The 17,652-nt window shown below is 39.0% G+C and overlaps 1 protein-coding gene across 2 annotated transcripts in view; it reads left to right on the forward strand.

Annotated features, from left to right (window-relative positions):
• Positions 1-6,569: 6,569 nt before the first annotated feature.
• The window catches only part of LOC121315510 (arf-GAP with SH3 domain, ANK repeat and PH domain-containing protein 2-like), a 34,951-nt gene continuing 23,868 nt past the window's right edge, over positions 6,570-17,652 (forward strand). For both annotated transcript variants that reach the window (XM_041249657.1, XM_041249658.1), the window contains exon 1: positions 6,570-7,172. In XM_041249657.1, the coding sequence (XP_041105591.1) occupies positions 7,047-7,172 (126 nt within the window). In that variant the 5' untranslated portion in view covers positions 6,570-7,046. The remainder of the gene's footprint in view (positions 7,173-17,652) is intronic.

The following is a 17,652-nucleotide window of genomic DNA, read 5'->3' on the forward strand; positions in this document are numbered from 1 at the left end:
CTGGACAAGGTGGCTGGTTTTCTTTGTATGGCTGCTCCAGTTCAAAGAAGATTAAGCACTGGATAGAGACTGCTGACTAATCCCAGTGGGGAATCCCCAGTACTTAACTCAACAATCAAATTCATCAATCTGAGAAAAAGGAAAGAGACTCCTGCAATAACAGCACTCAAATCCTGAAAACATATTACTGGGTATAATCTTTGAGCAAAAAATCAGTGTTCCTTCCATGGGAGTAATTTAACTTCTGTATTACTGAAAGAGATGTTTTCATTCCTGTTCCTTGGAATTACCAGTACAGTCTCTTTCTCTCTTTGAACAAAGGTATAATTGCAGTGTACAAAAATGAAGTGTACACCCAAAAAGACCTTTTCATTTCTGTACACTGCAGTTATACCTCCTTTCAAGCACACACAGTAGCTATGGCTGAACTTCAATGGTACATTTTCCTGTGCCAGTTGTGGTGGTGGTGATGGTGGTTTTCATGGTATTGATGAGTGTTACCCGATACTAAGGGGCACGGGTGTCCACCGTCCTACCCATGAAACTCCATGTGAATGTTTAGATACAGGGGCCAGCCACAAACAGCAAACGCAGGACTATTACAGGGTTGCATTTCTGTGTCATTCTCTTCCTTTGAAACAGTCTGACCTGGTAAGGTAATTTTATTCAATAAAAAAGGTTACATAACCTGAATTTGAAGAGTGCAAAGGCTCTTATGACCATGGGTTCACATCCTATCGCATCCATTGTCTGTGTGATCTTTGAGAACGTGTTCTGACTTGGCATCACACCTCCATCCCAACAGTCAGCCAGCTCTAAAACTGAACTCAAACTAGGGCTATCATGGAAAATGAGCTGTTCCATCAGGTAAGTAACTTTAAATTAAATAGAAATTAAAAAATTAAAATAAGCCTGTGTAGAAAGAAGGGGTTTGGAATCACTGATCTGTCCATGGGTCAGGAAGTCCCGGTCGTGGACATTGACCTTTATGTAAACAGAGTCATCCGTTCTGAGAGCAGAAAGTTTTAATCAGCATCAACCAGCTGACAAATTTGCAGCAGCTCAAGCAAGAATGGATGAGCATGACTGGAAGGGTGCTTGTAATGAATCTGGGAGGGCTCCTTAATGTATCTCGGATGAGGCCACAGGACCAAACCAGCTGCCCAGCCCTCCTGGAACAGTCCCACAGATTTATCGCATGCTGTACTTCAACCACCAATAACAGGGCTCTCACCAATGCTGCACTCAAGCACAGTAATAAAGCACACCATTCATACCGGGACAAACATTCAAACAAGCAGTCCAGCAAAGTATTTTAAAGCAAAACAGAATTATACTTGTGTTTGCACAGGCATCAAGTTTACAGTATCAAAAAAAATAAAATAAACTTTAACCCTAGTGAAGTTAGTTCCTGTGCCACTAGAGGGTTTCTCCCCTTTGTTTTGAAAGGAAATAGGCAGGGTACAGAATTAAATTTTACTCCTTTGACAATTTTCAATAATACAGTGCAAACGTACACTGTACATTTTATCAGGTAATTAAAAATAAAAGTCAAATATTCTACTGAACAGTAATAATCTGTGTTAGTACTGATCCAACAAATTTGACATAAAATACTTAGAAATCAAGCCAGGATGGGTTTTTTTTATTATTATTTTTATTATAGTTAAGTCCCAATAAGCAGCAGGGTTGTCATGTATGCAGGATTCCCACACGTCTTTGCCTGCTTCCATTGACTTTCAAAGGTCACTGTTTAGTCTAGTGTCCCTAATAATATGTTATGAAGAATTATTGTACAAGTTTGCCTGGGAAACTGTATACTCCGGAGAGCAATGAAACTTGGAAGGTAGCAACAGTAGGAAGTAGTAATGGGGCTGTATGTATTTTACACTGTACTCAATACTTTCATGTTGGAATGTTAGCCTAGTTTAGTATGAACATGTCAGCTCTCAGTCGTGATCTCTATAATAAAAGGATGTCAAACCTACTCTCCTCTTCTCTGTGTTCTAATGTTTTATTGCTGCCTTGGCACAAACTTTTTTTCACCAGCATTAGCGAGAACTGCAACTTTTGGACCAAGTATAAAACAATACCAAATACAGTACTGCGTGGCAACAAAGTCAAGCTTTGAGGAACAACGGTTAAACAGCAGATGTTATCCTTGTTCTGCTTTAATTTCAAAATCAAATATGAACAAGTCACGGATAGGCTCTGTGGTGACGTCAGAGCAGGAAGTACAGGAACACAGGTTGAACAAAACAGTACAGTGGCCAAAATAGACAGACAAAGCAGACACGGAACCAACACTTAATACAAGTATCGCACAAGTAGCAATTGTTCTCTCTTTTTAATTTCTCTTTCACTCACGACTCTCGTCTATGAACACACTCAACCTTGCATCACCCGTGATCACCCTGTTTATACATCTGTGGCTTTAATCACTTCAATTCACAGCTCTAGCCACATTCACACGTTTTTGCATGGATGATTTTATCTCCCTCCCAGCCACCTCTATATTCCCCACAAATACACACACTCCGTGCACCACTACATACAGTAACACTCCACCTAAAACATAAATAAAGCAAATACACCCAGGGGCAGGGAGTACCCCATCACAGACCACCATCTGCTTGTTCATGTAAAGCCAATGTGATGCAAAGGGACATTCAGGTCCTGATTATTTTGTGAAGTGTCCTACAAGTCATTCGGCAAACATGCTTGTTGGCTCATAAAGGAGCTCTACTTTTTAAAACTCCCAGCACATCGCCGTAGGTTTTTCAACAAAACGTATTGGTTCACAGCAGGAGTTGAAGGGTAACTTTGAAAGCCTGTGGATTCAAGTCTCTACGCGCTGAATGGATTGCTTTGTTTTTTCAGCTTTTTTTTCAGTTCAGAACTCATGTAGTGAAGGGTGGACTGGTACACAAAACCCCTATTTGGCAGAGAAACTAGAGTTTCTGGCTTCTCTTCATCTCAGCTGTTAAAACATAAATTGGAGATAACAGTAAAAACAGATTTACATGCTATTGGATTATTACGAAATTAGTTATATATTTAAATGTCAGACAGGGCACCCTGTACTGACACTGTCACAACAATGTCATATTTTATTCAAACTTAAAACAGTTTAAAAAAAATAACATGCTGTCCTCTTAGGCCGTGTTCACATTGGGTTTGTTACAAACTGTCTCAGTTCAGTTACCTTGCTTTGAAACAATTGGTTTGCTTGCTGTTCACTTAGTGACTTGTTTTTCAATCTCTGACTGCTGCAGATAAAACATATCACAGCTCACGCAGGTTATGTTAAATTAAATGTTTTCTGACATTTGCTGCAGATCATTAACCATCTTCTACGCAAGTTCAATGGCTCCATTAAGGGATACCAGGGGCTCTGGCAGCACAGGACAGCTGAAAAAACACTGCAGAATCATAATACCATCTCAGTACCAGGGTTCAGCAGTACCAGGACCTAAAACATTGCCATTGCCAGCACCACCACCAGTACTTAAAACAAAACAAAACAAATCTGTAATGTCCTTATATGTGGTTTTTAAATCGATCATACATGTACAGTATCCAAATACTTCACTTCAAACCGTACTTTTGTGGTGGAAATTATTTTATACAGAAAAAAGGATATTGAAGATAAAACAGATGATAAACTAGACAGGAAACAAACTGACTTAATATAAGCTATTTTTAGCCTTTGGAGAAAAATGAATGCCACATCTGTGCCTATTATACATTTCACTGGAAGAGCATCTTTAAAATGTACTGCACTGACTAATCAATATTCATGAAGGGATTCAAATTAATAAGTACTGAATGTGTCACGGTTAGATGTTTACTGAATATGAATTAGTTTTGCATGATTAGGTTTTAATTGCTGGAACTTATTTAAGTAACACATTGCACTTTCCTTAAGAGAATTCCATTAAAACTTACACTACAGCTAAACCAGAATCTCTGTGTTCAATCAGTAGGCTTGTGATGCACTGCAAATATTTTATTTTTATATCAGGGGATTATAAAGTTAACTTGGTAGGTGAAGGCACTGAATAATGGGTGAAAATCCTTCAAGGACCACTACAAGTCTGTGGGTGACACTGATAAGTAGGTACCGTGGTCATGGCTGTGCTGTATATATTAGGGTGGTCTGGACAAGCCACACAATATTAGTGTTTTGTGTCATGTGATTTGTTCAAACTTATTAGCTCACTAAATTCTATATACTGGAAAGAAGTCTATATTAGAGCAGGTTTGTCAGTTTTAAAGCTGTGCTGCTAAAATCTGGCACTGTTCAAGTCATTAGAATAGACCCAAATCGATCTCAGTAATCAGTCAGGTGGAAGACTACAGCAGCTGTTCTGTGGACTTCTTTCATAGGATAGCCAAGTCATCGAGATGCCAAAAAAGAAAACGTCTGTCGTTTGTAATTGGGAAAGGCTGTTCAGAACAATTAGTTACCAGTGAGAAGTTCTTCCACCACAAAGTGAAAAGGCTAACAGATTGACTATTGAAATAAGAGATGGAAAATAACACACAAGTTGCAATGTCATCACCCTGCTTTACCAATAGTTATATGTCTTGTCAAATGTTCACATCTAAATGCTGCCTGGTGTCAATGCTGTATGAGCTCTATGTAAATAAAAAACTTCATTTCATCACAACCCTAGTCCAAGATGCTCTAGTGCGGTGTCCATTTAACACTTTAACAGAGCAAGTCTGCCAGTAAAGTACATCCTGCCATACACATAAATTCAGAGAGACTCAGAGAATAGGGAAGAATAAGACATGGCAATAAACTGTTTCATAAAAATGAGATACGTCTAGTATGATGGTATCAACTTTATTAAAACGACAGAATGTGGAATAACTTCTTGTGTTCTTAAGATACAAGCAAAACTATGCTATACAGACTGACATCTCCATATACCCCCCAATCTGACACTATCAATGCATTATCCTAAATAATGTTAATACTTAGTTTCATCACTCTTTAAGAAGCGCTTTTCTAGATGTTTGCAAAAATGTTAGCGTGACATACACAGACAATTTTATAGATATATACACACCCCCACACAGCCAGAGTTCCTCTGTGATGAATACACTTGAAGAAATAGTTTACTGGACTCAGTCTATATAATCTCTGTGCAAGTACATTGCCCCCCACCTCACCTGAACACATTCAGATTGAGAAATCAACCTACAGTAAGGAAATCTGAAAATGTGTCAAATAAGAAGAAATATGTTGTATTATGTATGCCATTATTCATTAACTACAGCTTGGATTCTGTAATACCAGTTTTTGCTGGATGACATCTGCTCACTAGTTCCTGGGTGTAGAAGAAGTTGGCTCCCTCCTGGGATCTGAGGACGCCAACTAAAATATCAGTTCTCCTGAGTTGTCAGGGGAATTGCTGCAGGAGGAAAAATATGTAATTGGACATTCTAAATTGGGGAGAAAAATCGGCAGTAAAATAACTGGACACACACACACACAAAATAATTAAGGTGAGAAAGCATATTGGCGTTGCCCATGAAAGATACATACATTTAAAAACATGCTTGAACCAGCATGACAATGTGTTCCACATGCTCTTCAGCCAGTATGGAGACGACCAAAACAGCAGTTTCCGCCAAAACTTGAGAAGTATGCTAGCTTGAAACACCAATCGATTCAAAGAGCAGTATCTTAAATAAAAACAGATTAAATGTCAGCGGTCTACGGTTAAAAAAACCAAACTAACAAATAAATAACCCTTTGTGTATAGCTCAAATTAGGGCTTTAACCCTGTTAAATCAGATCGTTACAACACACTAGTCGCAGTTATTTTAACTCTACGCTGGCACAAGCGCAGTCATTGTATTCTTAAATTGTGAATCATACATTAACTGCTAGAATGGTCACATCTTTTATTATTATTTTTTTACAGCAACGAGTATGGCACTTGAAAGTACTTCGGATATAATGTGCATTAGTTTGTAGGAATACTAATAATAATAATAATAATAATAATAATAATAATAATAATAATAATAATAATAATTTTGCTGTATAGGTCTTGAGCTTTTTTCAAATAAGTTCCACCTGGAACGTTATGAATTTGTTAATTTTAAAAGAGTTACAGTATCCTCAGTTACTATAATAAGCAGTACCGTACACGTGTAGCTTCCTAAATATTTGAACTTCAACGTGTAGCCTTACTAATTACACTAAATATTTAGACTAGCAACTCTGCGGCGGCGAATCTTAAATTAATAATAATTTCAGTTAGGCTTTAGTTTAACCTTTAAAAAAGCGTACACCAACATAGAAGAATCATCCACAAAGCTCACCTGCAATTCCAACAGAAAACACGACTCCTTCGGCCCACCTGATCCAGAATGCAACCTCGACTCATTCCACCTTAAAAACAGACACCTCGGCAAGAACAGAATGCTTCACAGAGACCACGCCTTACGCTGGCTGTGATTGGCCAGATCCAAAGCACCTTCATTTTCATTGGTAGGATTTCCTCCCTGGAATCCACCACCCCCTCTCCACCTTTACGTTGTTAGTTCTGTGCCTTCATTGAAAATCCGTGTTAGGAACTTTAATGTTGTGCACTTGATGGCAGAGCGCTAATTCAAACGAGCGCTGTGTTTTTATTCTTCACGAAATCGTATATGAACTCATAGGTACAATCCATCACGCTTTAGTTCTGGAACGTGTGCGCTCTCTAGTATTCCCCATTAATAAAAAATACCGTTTTTTTTTTCTTTCTCGGCGGCAGGAGGAATATGTAGGCTACATCAGATCGAAGACAGACTCCGAGAAAGAGAAAAACGTTGTACCCGGTTTTTTTTTTTTTTTTTTTTTTTTTTTTTTTTTTATATTCAGGATTTCCTATTCCAGTCCGGGATTTGTTCTTTCCAGTACAATGGTTTTATTGGAGACGTATCACCAGATTGCTTCATGTTGAACTTTTGCACGCTTTTAATTTAGAGGGAAAGGGGAAAAAAAACATTTTTTGTCGATACAGATATAATACAAGGAAAAAATGCCGGACCAGATTACAGTGTCGGAATTCGTGTCCGAAACGAATGAAGATTACAAAGCACCCACCGCCTCTAACTTCACCACCAGAATGTCTCAATGCAGGAATACCGTGTCCGCTCTGGAGGAGGTAAATCTGTGATTTCTGCATTTCTCAGCAGCAGCCTTGTCATTTTTATATACAGTGGCAGTAGAGTTTAGTCAAGGGGACCGTATACCTGGTACAGTACGTTTACAAACAAAGGTGCTGACACATTGGGGGGAAAACCTTTAAATCTGACAGCGCCAGTGCACTGTGGAACTCACTAACATTGTTTTACCAATATGTGTTTTTTTAAGATATATATAAAACGGAGTTTCACATCACAAACAAGAGTGTAGGCAATAATGTAGTTGTTTTGTTTTTTTAAGTGTCTATTTCACGTGTTTGTAACGTGGTCCAAACTGTCGCACTTTGTACAGCAAGGTTCGGTGCAAAATAACTATTTTGGCAATATTATTCTTAATTTGTATTTGAATATAGTTGCTCTTGTTACATTGTATTTTGAACGGGGCAAGGTATACATCGCACAGCCACGCTATATAAACGACAAGTGTTTGAAGCAAGGTAAAAGGCATACAGTATTTAAGTGTTCGCAATAAACCTAGTTTTAACATTAAGGGGTAATTATTGTATTAAGTGCATCGTGTTCTGAATTATGTAGAAGTGCCTTTCTTTTAAAAGAGCAATGGTAAACACGATCCCAGAAAGTTTGATTCGTCGTTATCCCTTTTTGTTTTACTCCAAAATATGCTTTCTTATATTGGTTTGTGGTGCAAAGAAAGGAGAGCCACTTCCTGTTTGCAAAGCCAAGGATTTGTGAAATGACTACAGTAATCTACTACCGGTTCTGCTACCAGCAATACCGTAGGGAGTTGAAGCTCTCCCTGTTAGGTGATGTAAATTGAATTCCTCGAAACTGCAGGTAAATAATTCACCCCATTTACAATGCCGGACCTTTAGATCAAGGCACAAGCGCCTTGTGTTTGTTACCGAGACATGCAGATTTAACTCTTTCTGCTGCAGCAAGGATACCAGTTTACAGCTGGCTGAGCTGCACTGAATGAGAGAGGTAAGATGGTGCTGGAGGGAGGGTCTTCCCTTGCAAAGCCCCAGTGTTGTGGAATGCTGTACCATCATCAGTCAAAAAAGCAGGGAATATTTCTACTTTTAAAACAGCATTGAAAACCCATTTGTATAAAATGGCTTTTTTAACCATCATTATCACTGACTGCACAGTCTTTTTAACTGTTTTATAGGAATATCTTAAATTTTTGTATAATATTGTAAAATGTTGTAAAGTGCTTTGAGGACCTTGTGATGAAAGGCGCTATATAAATGTAAATAAATAAATGCAGCTATACTGCTTTTTACTACAGCAACCATTGCCATTGTGTTTTGGGGAAACGCCTCATTTACTTTGCAAAGTAGGTGGTTTGCATAGATCTGTAATAAACCAACCTTGCCATGTCTACAAGCAGAATTTTTTTTTTAACTTTTGGATGTGTGTGCCCTCATTTTTGTTTTTATTTACAGGAAGCGTAAGGCCGTTAACTACTGCTGAAGTAGAATATACTTTTGCTCTTTCTCTTGCGGTTTTCAGCTCCTTGTGTAGTAATGTTGGATGGTAGTATCAAGTAAGTGTGCAGGATACTGTTCTCCCAGTACTGTGTATAGTGTAGACTGCAGTTTAGTTATTTCAATACATTTAGACTCATGCACATTCTGCAATTAAGTACAAATAAATATCTTGGCAAGCTTTAAATAACAGCCTGTCATTTTACACCATTCGCAAACTTACATCAAACTGTTACCCAGGGGCAAACGCAACAGAAAATAAATAAGTCATTAGGCTCAGTAAGGCTTTAAAAAGTGTTGCAAAGGGTCCTTTCCACCTCAGTGTTTATAGTGTTCCCATTTGGTTGTGTTTCTTAACAGCTGTACTCACTGGATTTAAACGCAGAATGCCTAAACCAAAGATCTACAAACAGTCAAAGGGATGTTGGTAATGAAACTGATTCCTGCAGTGTTTGTCTTTTATTTCAGACTCGCGCGATACCTTTAATGACAGGTATGCCTGCCCTCTGAGCCTAGATGAACAATCTCGTTTGTAACCGCTGTGTGCGATGCAGTTTGCTTAATGAAGTATCTGGAGCAAGGGTGATGAGTGTACTGTAGTTTTCCTCTGGATAGCATTTATAGGGAAGCCTAATGCGACCAGTCCAGTGTTTGGAACATCTGGTGGCAAAAGTGCATTTTGAATTGTCCGTAACTATACAGACACTCTGTCTCATAACATGTAATGACGTTACACCAACCAGCATTGCCCAGAGTCTGAGATTGCTGAATGCACCTGCAGGTTAGACATCATTCGTAAAGCTATGTTGAGGCAACAGGGTGCTTTAAACTTCAGAGATTTAAAAAGTCACCAGGATGTGTAGACTGGAACAGAAACCGAACCTCTAAAGAAGACATCTCTTGATACTCCATGCCCGTACTCCCTAAACAAACCACTGGTTTAGGAGAGCCTTCGGGATGCTGTCTGTGCTCAGCATAGTAACCTGTGTAGAAATATTTACTGCCTTCCTCTGTGGTTTGCATGAGAATAATCAGTGCTTTTCTTTGGACTGATCTGGGACAGGCTGGAATCCGACACTCCTTGGGAAGGAAGCTCTCCCTTGGCGGAGTGTGTCTCATGGGGACCTGGGATAATGGGTCGGGTACAAAACGCTTGCAGGTTCTTTTCTTCCTTCCTCAATGTTCTATGTACGGTGGCCTCTTGTAAAGAATGTGCAATTCTTTCTTAGGACAGTGATTAGAGTTCAATCTGCTTCAGGGCTGACAGATAGCCCTCATCTTTTTTTATTAAAATCTAAATTTTGAACAGAAATTAAATCTTGCACTGTTCCTTAAAAGGGGAAAGATAATGGGACTCAAAATATGCTGTATAGTTTGTGTTTTTGAGCAAAGGAAACCTATACGCTGGTACAGACATCTGCAGTGGCCGTGATTTTTGTTTTATGAGATTCTATTTTTATTGAATTGTCTATTAAGTTTTAATTTTGTGTTGTGGTGAACAGAAGAGCAATCACCTAAGACCTATGTGCACTGGAAAACAATGCATGTTTCAAACATGTTTAGTTCCAGGTTGAATTAGAAAAGATCATTGGGAGTACTTGAGGACCTTGAAAAACAACAAAATTAAAAAAGTATAGGGCTGTGTAGTAGTTTGTCTTTGGGGGATTGTAACAGTAGCAGGTTTCAGTTTTAATAACACTATGGTTGGTGTGGAACAGTCCCATCAGACCTGATAGAAAGGGCTGTAGCTGGTGAACTTTGTGTCCTGGGATATATTAAATAATTGGACTGGTTTATTACAGAGCTGCGCAGCTTTATATGTTAAGAGCATTATTGTTCAAAATATAGTGGCAACCCAGGAATGTGACCCTACCCGCATAGCTTCCAAGTTTGGACAAGATGAAGCATATCCTTCAGACAGCATGCCTATTAGCCAGAGTAACTGTATACATTACCCTACACCCTGACCTACCACACCTACTGTAGGGAAAGCAGCCTTTGATAAGGGAATAATTTAGATTGTAATATAAACTACACGTATTAGACATCTATATATGTGTATGTGTATGTGTTTGTGTGTGTGGCTGATATCTGATAATTGCTGCTGTGATTGTGTTAATCAGAGATGCCTAGGGTGTGGTGTAGGCTTATGCTGTGTATAATGAAGGAGCCGGGAGATCCTTGGTTGTAATACAGGCCAGAGTTGCTGACTCTCTGCTTGACCTGGCAGAGATGAAAATGCCTCGGAGGAATGTGGTGCTTAGAGTGGATGACGGGTTTGAGTGTTGCACAGTGAACAGGACACCCATCTACTCAAATTAAGTTACGAATCCTTCAGGATGTCCTACTCGAAGTGTAGTTCGATAATTTACAGTAACAAAGCTTAACAAAACACTGGGGGTGTTTTTTTTTTTTTGTATTTTATTTTAGTTTTTTTATATATATATATATATATATATAATGTAGAAACAGCTGTGCTTTATGAATCATTCTGTCCTTTCAGTTTGTCAGAACAGCAGCAACTGGTCAGTGGTGTTCCCAGGTTTCTTTTTCACTAATGGCTCCATCTGGTTACCTTTAATATACCTCTCTCTTAAATTGTCTACAAAGGAGAATGTTTTGTGTTGCTGTGTCTGTATGAATGTGACGGTTTTACGTGTTTTGGCACCTCTTGAGAGATGCTTGGTAAATGGAGCTCTGTCATTAAGCTGACGAGTGTCATCCTTTGTGGGTGTGTTTCTGCTTCAGCTAAGATTTTTAAATTCGATTCCCTGTTGGCTTCAGTATCCCTTTCCCTCATTTTGTAGAACTTAATTTCCATGAAAGTTTCTTAGCTGAGGTACAACAATAAAGTGCAGCTCCCTCCTCTAGTTTTAGTATTCATGTACAGTAGCTCCCACAATGCTGTATGTGTCTCTGTCTCTCTCAAGATATTTATTTTCAAAGTGTTTACTTCAGTTTTTAACATGTATAAAATGTATTGGAAATCAAACACCCTACTGGGTACAATGTGCAGGGAATGGAGCTGTGCAAGTCCTACTGAATCTATTCTGCGGTAAAAAAGGAGACTTTTACACTATATATAGTCCTATATGGCATCGACCTAATAAAACCTTCTGCACATATTTGGCACATATCTCTCTCTCTTCTTACAATATAGAAATGGTAGACACAATGTGAAGTCTACATTTTTGGTATGGTCCACGTAATGTGTGGTAGAAATGACCCTAGGTGGTGGGATAACCCACATATGTCATAGCTTGTGTTGTGTGCAAAACAAAATAAGCTTGGGAAGAGATTCCTGTGTGGTTTGTTGTGTTTTTTATTGGTGTGGTTGGGTCATGATAGCATCAGCCGTGAGCGATTCGGCCCATTTGCTGGCAGCTGTTGGGATAGCAGGTGTGGTGGAAGGGAGGGCAGAGGAGTGCAAGTCATGTTAAAGAGGGAATTAAGAAGCCATTCTCAACTTAATTGCCATGGTGAGACATTCAGAAGTTTACAAGAACCCTCACATGCAATTCCTGACTGTCTCTTCCAGTAAGAAGCTTAATGCTAGCATAATTGTAATTTCAAACTAAAGTGCAGGAAACCTCTCTAATCCCCTCTCTCTTCCCCTGAAATTAGCCACTCCTGCATACTTCACTATCAAGTGTGGTTTGGGAAATTAGCACATGGAAACCTAAGCTGATAGCTGTAGTGATAACTATTCAGAGGAATGCACGTTCAAATAAATCCTCAGTGTGGATGACACAATGCAAAATGTGTTGCAGAAAAGCCTTTTTTGTGTATGAAAAACAAGGAAGCTTGTGACTTTGTGCTTTGCAAAATACGTGACTGATGAAGTATGTGGTTTAAGCATTTTGACTTTGTTGGTCAGAGATCTTTCTTGGAATTAATTAACATCTGTTCATTGAAGCCGTTTGTAATTATGTAAAATAAATGTGTGATCCTGGGGCTAATATAACATTAGGTAGCCAATGATAACCAGCCAAATAAATACAAACTGAAACAAGCTGCCACAGCCCAACAGTGTACCAAACACAATGAAGTTTCTGCACTTATTGGAAGATGTTGCCCCAACCAAGTCTTTGCATAGAGTATTTTCATCCACAGTTATTAATCCCATAAATAATATGCCACACAGCAGGAGCAATCTGGATAACAAATGGATTGAAACAAAATGTAATATACAGCAATCCATAAATTACTATATAATTTAGTGTCAGCAATATGCTTTAAAAACTGCATCTATTTTCAAAACTGATTGAGGTTACTTTGAAGAGCAGCTTGGTATGGGCTTGGTTGTCTACCCTCTTGCTACATCTGGTACACTGGAGTGCAACCAATAACCGGACTCCTTGCAAAACTCTGCCTCTAGTAATTTCTGGCATTTGAATGTGTCGAGAGGGAGGAGTTTGCAGTACGAGCCTGTCGCAGGAATGAGAACACTGTTGGAAAGTTAAACACACAATGCTAAACCTGTTTCTTCATTTAATCATCTTTTTTTTTTTTTTTTTTTTTTTTTTTTTTTCCTTGCTCTCACCTGATTTAATCCATTTCTATTAGAAAATTAGGAACTCTCTAGGGTGTCTGTGCCAGATAAAAGGTTTGCACAGGAGACCCAAGAGGTCACGTCAATGTCTAAATTAATTCAGGCCTGTACAAATACCCTTCTGAAGTGAAGGCTGCTGCAATTTGCTTTCCACTCCATAACGGAAGACAAAGCACTAGGCGCCAATCCAGTCTATTTAGAAGCCCACAGGCCACTGATCTATGCAGCTCGCAAATGGCTTCTTTAAATAAAAAAGATGACTTGATCTTGTGTGTGCTGCCAAAGTATGCATCACATTGTGGGCTACGTTCAAGCCTGAGATTGGTGGTTTCGACGGTTGCCAAAAGTGTTTTAATACAAATACATTTTTACAATGTTCTGGTATGTGCCTATTAGCACTGCTTTTAAGCTCTTAATTATTAATTGTCTTCCCTTGTAGGGTTGAATAAACAGTTTGCTGCTTTTTCTTTTATTATTTTTCTTGACGGTTTGTTTTGAATGGGTTTATTTCGTGCTGTTACTTTTGGGTTTCACAGAGTCATTAATTGGTTTCTTTACATAAGTCCGGTTTATGGGAGTGCATTGAGCTACTCTTTCCAAAGGTTAGTGCAGATGGTTTTACATCCTCCATCAAATTGCCTTGTACACCTGGTACTCCTTTCAACACAGTGCTGTATACAGGTCTAGGAAAGGTAACTGCTGTTTTTCATTTTGTAAGCCACTGAATAGAGTTACTGTAGTAAGTTTATCCTAGGACTGTATATCTGTTCAGTGGTATCAGGTGATATCCTAAATTCCTGCTGCATCACCAGTGCAGGCTAAACGGGCTTCACCCAATTCAAAGTGAAAAAATGCTTTGTTTTTTATTCACAATAAAAAAAAAAAAAAAGCATCTGGTTTTAAAAGAACGTGTATAGATATAGAGTAGAGAACCGTTCTGTACAAAGGCTATGCTTCACTGAACTGCAATAGTGAGTAGTGATTAATTCCTACTTTGTGGTATCCTGGCCTGGCTTGCAGTCAGTTCTCTCCTGCAGGTCGGCTGCTCACAGAGAATTTAAGTGTCACTTGAAATACTCCAGAAGGCTCATAGCTAACAAAGCAAAATGGCTAGTGGAAGTAAATGTGATAGATTTTCTCTGTGTGTGCTTTTGTAGTTCAGGTAGATTTAGCTGAGTTGTTTGAATGTGATAGTTGAGCTTCTTCTTTGACCAATAAGAGTGCTTTCCTTAGCCTGGTGTTTAGTATCATTGCTGGGGTAGGGAAATGGTGTTTTTAAATGACACCTTCCAGCTATGTGTTATTTTAAAAGAGTTATCACTGCAAAATGTGACCCAAAGACAGTAGAATTTGTAAGTATGTGTTGGCTCTGCCATGACCTGGAAAGTGTCGGGCATTGACAAAAATTAAATGGAAGAAATCATCTGGTGAGAAACGGCTCAAAGCTGCTACTCATTTTAAAAAGTTACAGTTCTATCTATTACACATAGACCTTATATTTAGACCCGACATTTTAATATTTAGTTTTTTATATATATATTTCAATAGAAAGTACTATCCACAGTAACATATTCTTAAACTATTACATGCAATCTTGAAAGCATAGAATTAAAAATAACTGCTTCACTGTGTCTCATTTTTAAGTACAGACAAGGACAGGGCAGGGCGCTTTTACATACAACCCCAGTGTTATCCACTTATTTCTACATCTGTGTGCTTGCGCTATCTAGTTTCAACCAGTGTCTTGTTATTTGGGGGCTTAAATTCTTCATATTTATCTCAAATTACACTTAGCTCTGTAGTTGTTTTTCCTAACAGTGTGTGATATGCCATTTTCTCCCCACATCCTCTCCAACAGTCTGGTCAATATTGAGACTGTAAATATGACAGTTTTTAGGTTTCTGGCCATTTAAGCACATTTTCCTCGTCCTCTATTACAATTGCTTGATTTATTTAATTCAACTTCCCATTTAGCTCTTGCTTTCACATCCAGGTCTAGTTTAATACAATAGATTTTCGTGTATTGATTGGTTTACCTGCCTGCTGTCCTGTGTACTTGCTGCAGTGGTGAACGTTTGAAACTAAGGAAGTAACTGTTCCACCTTAAGGGAATTTATATAACTTTATTAGTACATGGGGTTGGCTCTTTGAGATGCATCAACAGCTGCTTTTTTGTTTTAAAGGGAAGCATTATTTTCCGATAAACACATTCGGGCAAATGCCTGCCTGACGGCCTTCCTTCCTTCCTTCCTCCCTCCTTATCACACTCTTCCCCCATGTGCTCTCTTACCAGACTGTCCTTTTAAAAAATTGATGGATTAGGTGAAATGGTTTGCATGTACAGTAAAGACGCATGTAGCGGGGGAAGTGGCTCTAGGTGGTGAAAACTGGCATCCCAATGATTTCTGTTCCCACTACAGTCAACCCCTTCCTTTAACAAAGAAATAATATTGAAAAAAGAACGAACGTCTGCTTTGCAGACGCCCCCAGCCCCAACCTTTGAAAACGACAGTAGAATAAGAATGATTTGCTGGCTACTCCTGCAACATTAAGCCACTCTTTATCTCCGCCTTCACTTTGTGTTTTATGCTAATTGTCAGCGCTACTGAAGTCTAACACTGATGAAAAGGGAAGTTGGCTATTATATACCTCAAGTAATGATTTCCTTGTTAGTTTTGCTGAGAGGTTCTAAACCCATGTCAGGAAGCAATAATGACCTTGTAGGTGTGTACTGTGTTTTGGTGGAGGCTTGTTTGGCCTCTGTGTACAGTAACTACACTTCACACCCACAGCCTGTATGTGTTCCCCTGCTGCTGTTTACACACTGTATCAAAACACAGCTCTCTCAGCCCTTATCACAGGCGAGCACCGATGAATGGGGAAGTGGAGTTTGCTGTCACACCATTAGCATTTGTGCAGCTTACATTGATTAAAAAGGCTGGGCATACATAAAGCCGGACAACAGATCTTCCCTTCATGTGTCACAATTACTTGGTGAGAAGCACTTCTGTAACTGTGATGAAGCTTCTTTAACACATTATTTTAGCACACGTTATTGATTCATTTGTGGGGGTATGGGTGTTCCTGGTGAATTGGACATGTTCCTGTGATCTCACATTTTGTATATATGGGCGAGGTGGGGATCTATGTCACTGACATACTTGTTGACGTGGTAACAGTCGACTAAACTTGCTTTTTATTTGTGATATCGGTGCAGGTTAGCCATTTATAGAAAGAAAACCGTACCTGGTGCCTCGGAATACAGTACACCACTTAAACCTGCCTTCCAAAATGGAGCATCCCTAGAAAAGCACAGTGAACTACCTCAGCAACAGTAGCCATGTATATATAAAGCCTCGATTTTGGGTCCCATAAGCATTTACTGGGTGGGTCTACTGTAAATAGATGTACAATATTAAATACATGATATATTGTATACCTTGGCCTATGCTGTTAAGATGTGATGTGCAATATGAGTATATCTGCATAAGAGGTCAGGGTTTTGAGGTTTGCAGGTTCATGGGTTAATCCTTTTTTATTATTTATCCTTTGGCGTTTCCTAAACTAGTTTCTCTTTCAGGAAGGGTCAGACTCTCTTCAGTAACTCAATAGTCTCCCTGCTGGTCCACTGATCTCTCCATGCTGCTCCTCTTTGAGCCTGGTCGTAGGACAGCCCTGGAAAGGAATACAGATTTCAGTGGCATCTCAATGAAGCCGCTTCATTCGTAGCCCTCTGGTACAATGCAGAAGAGTCCACTTGCTGCTGTTTTGACTTGCTTTGAAGGCACAGTCTGAAAATGGAATTATTAGTAAATGAGAAACCTCTTCCAAATGATTCTTCAGGAAGTGGTTTGCTGCACACTCAGTGTGCTCCAGGAATATCATAATTACTGTGGGTGTCTGACACATGTTTTATCCTGCCACCTTAGGTGAAAAATTTAACATTTTCAGTTAGTAGCATTTTGCTATGGGTTGTCTTGTTCTGACTTGCCATGTTGAAGTCTATCCTCTTAACGCTGTTTATAGTGTTATGGACATGAAATAATTTGGTGCTACAGACGTGGAGCATTTTGGCATTACAGCTGGATACATTTAAAAAATACATCCAAATGGTTCAGTTGGGTTTTAAATAGTGTGACTACTTATTTGCTGTCTTGGTTTCATAAATGCCTTCTATTTATTAGTTGTACGTACTGGCACTGAAACGGTTTCAAAGCATAGAACAGTGCTTCTCCTACAGAAAGTTCCCTTGGAGCTACAGAGTATTGAAACTACAGCTTAGTTTAAATCTGCCAGATCTGGGCAAGCCATAAAATGACAGTATTAATAACAGATGCAGCAGCCATTCCTGCTTGATATTTGACCTTTCACAAGGTACCCTTTCTGTCTCAGATACTAACCCTTAAATACAACAGAAAGACGTGACCATTGAGTAAATGA

Source organism: Polyodon spathula, chromosome 5 (assembly GCF_017654505.1).
Source record: "Polyodon spathula isolate WHYD16114869_AA chromosome 5, ASM1765450v1, whole genome shotgun sequence".
NCBI classification, from domain to species: domain Eukaryota; kingdom Metazoa; phylum Chordata; class Actinopteri; order Acipenseriformes; family Polyodontidae; genus Polyodon; species Polyodon spathula.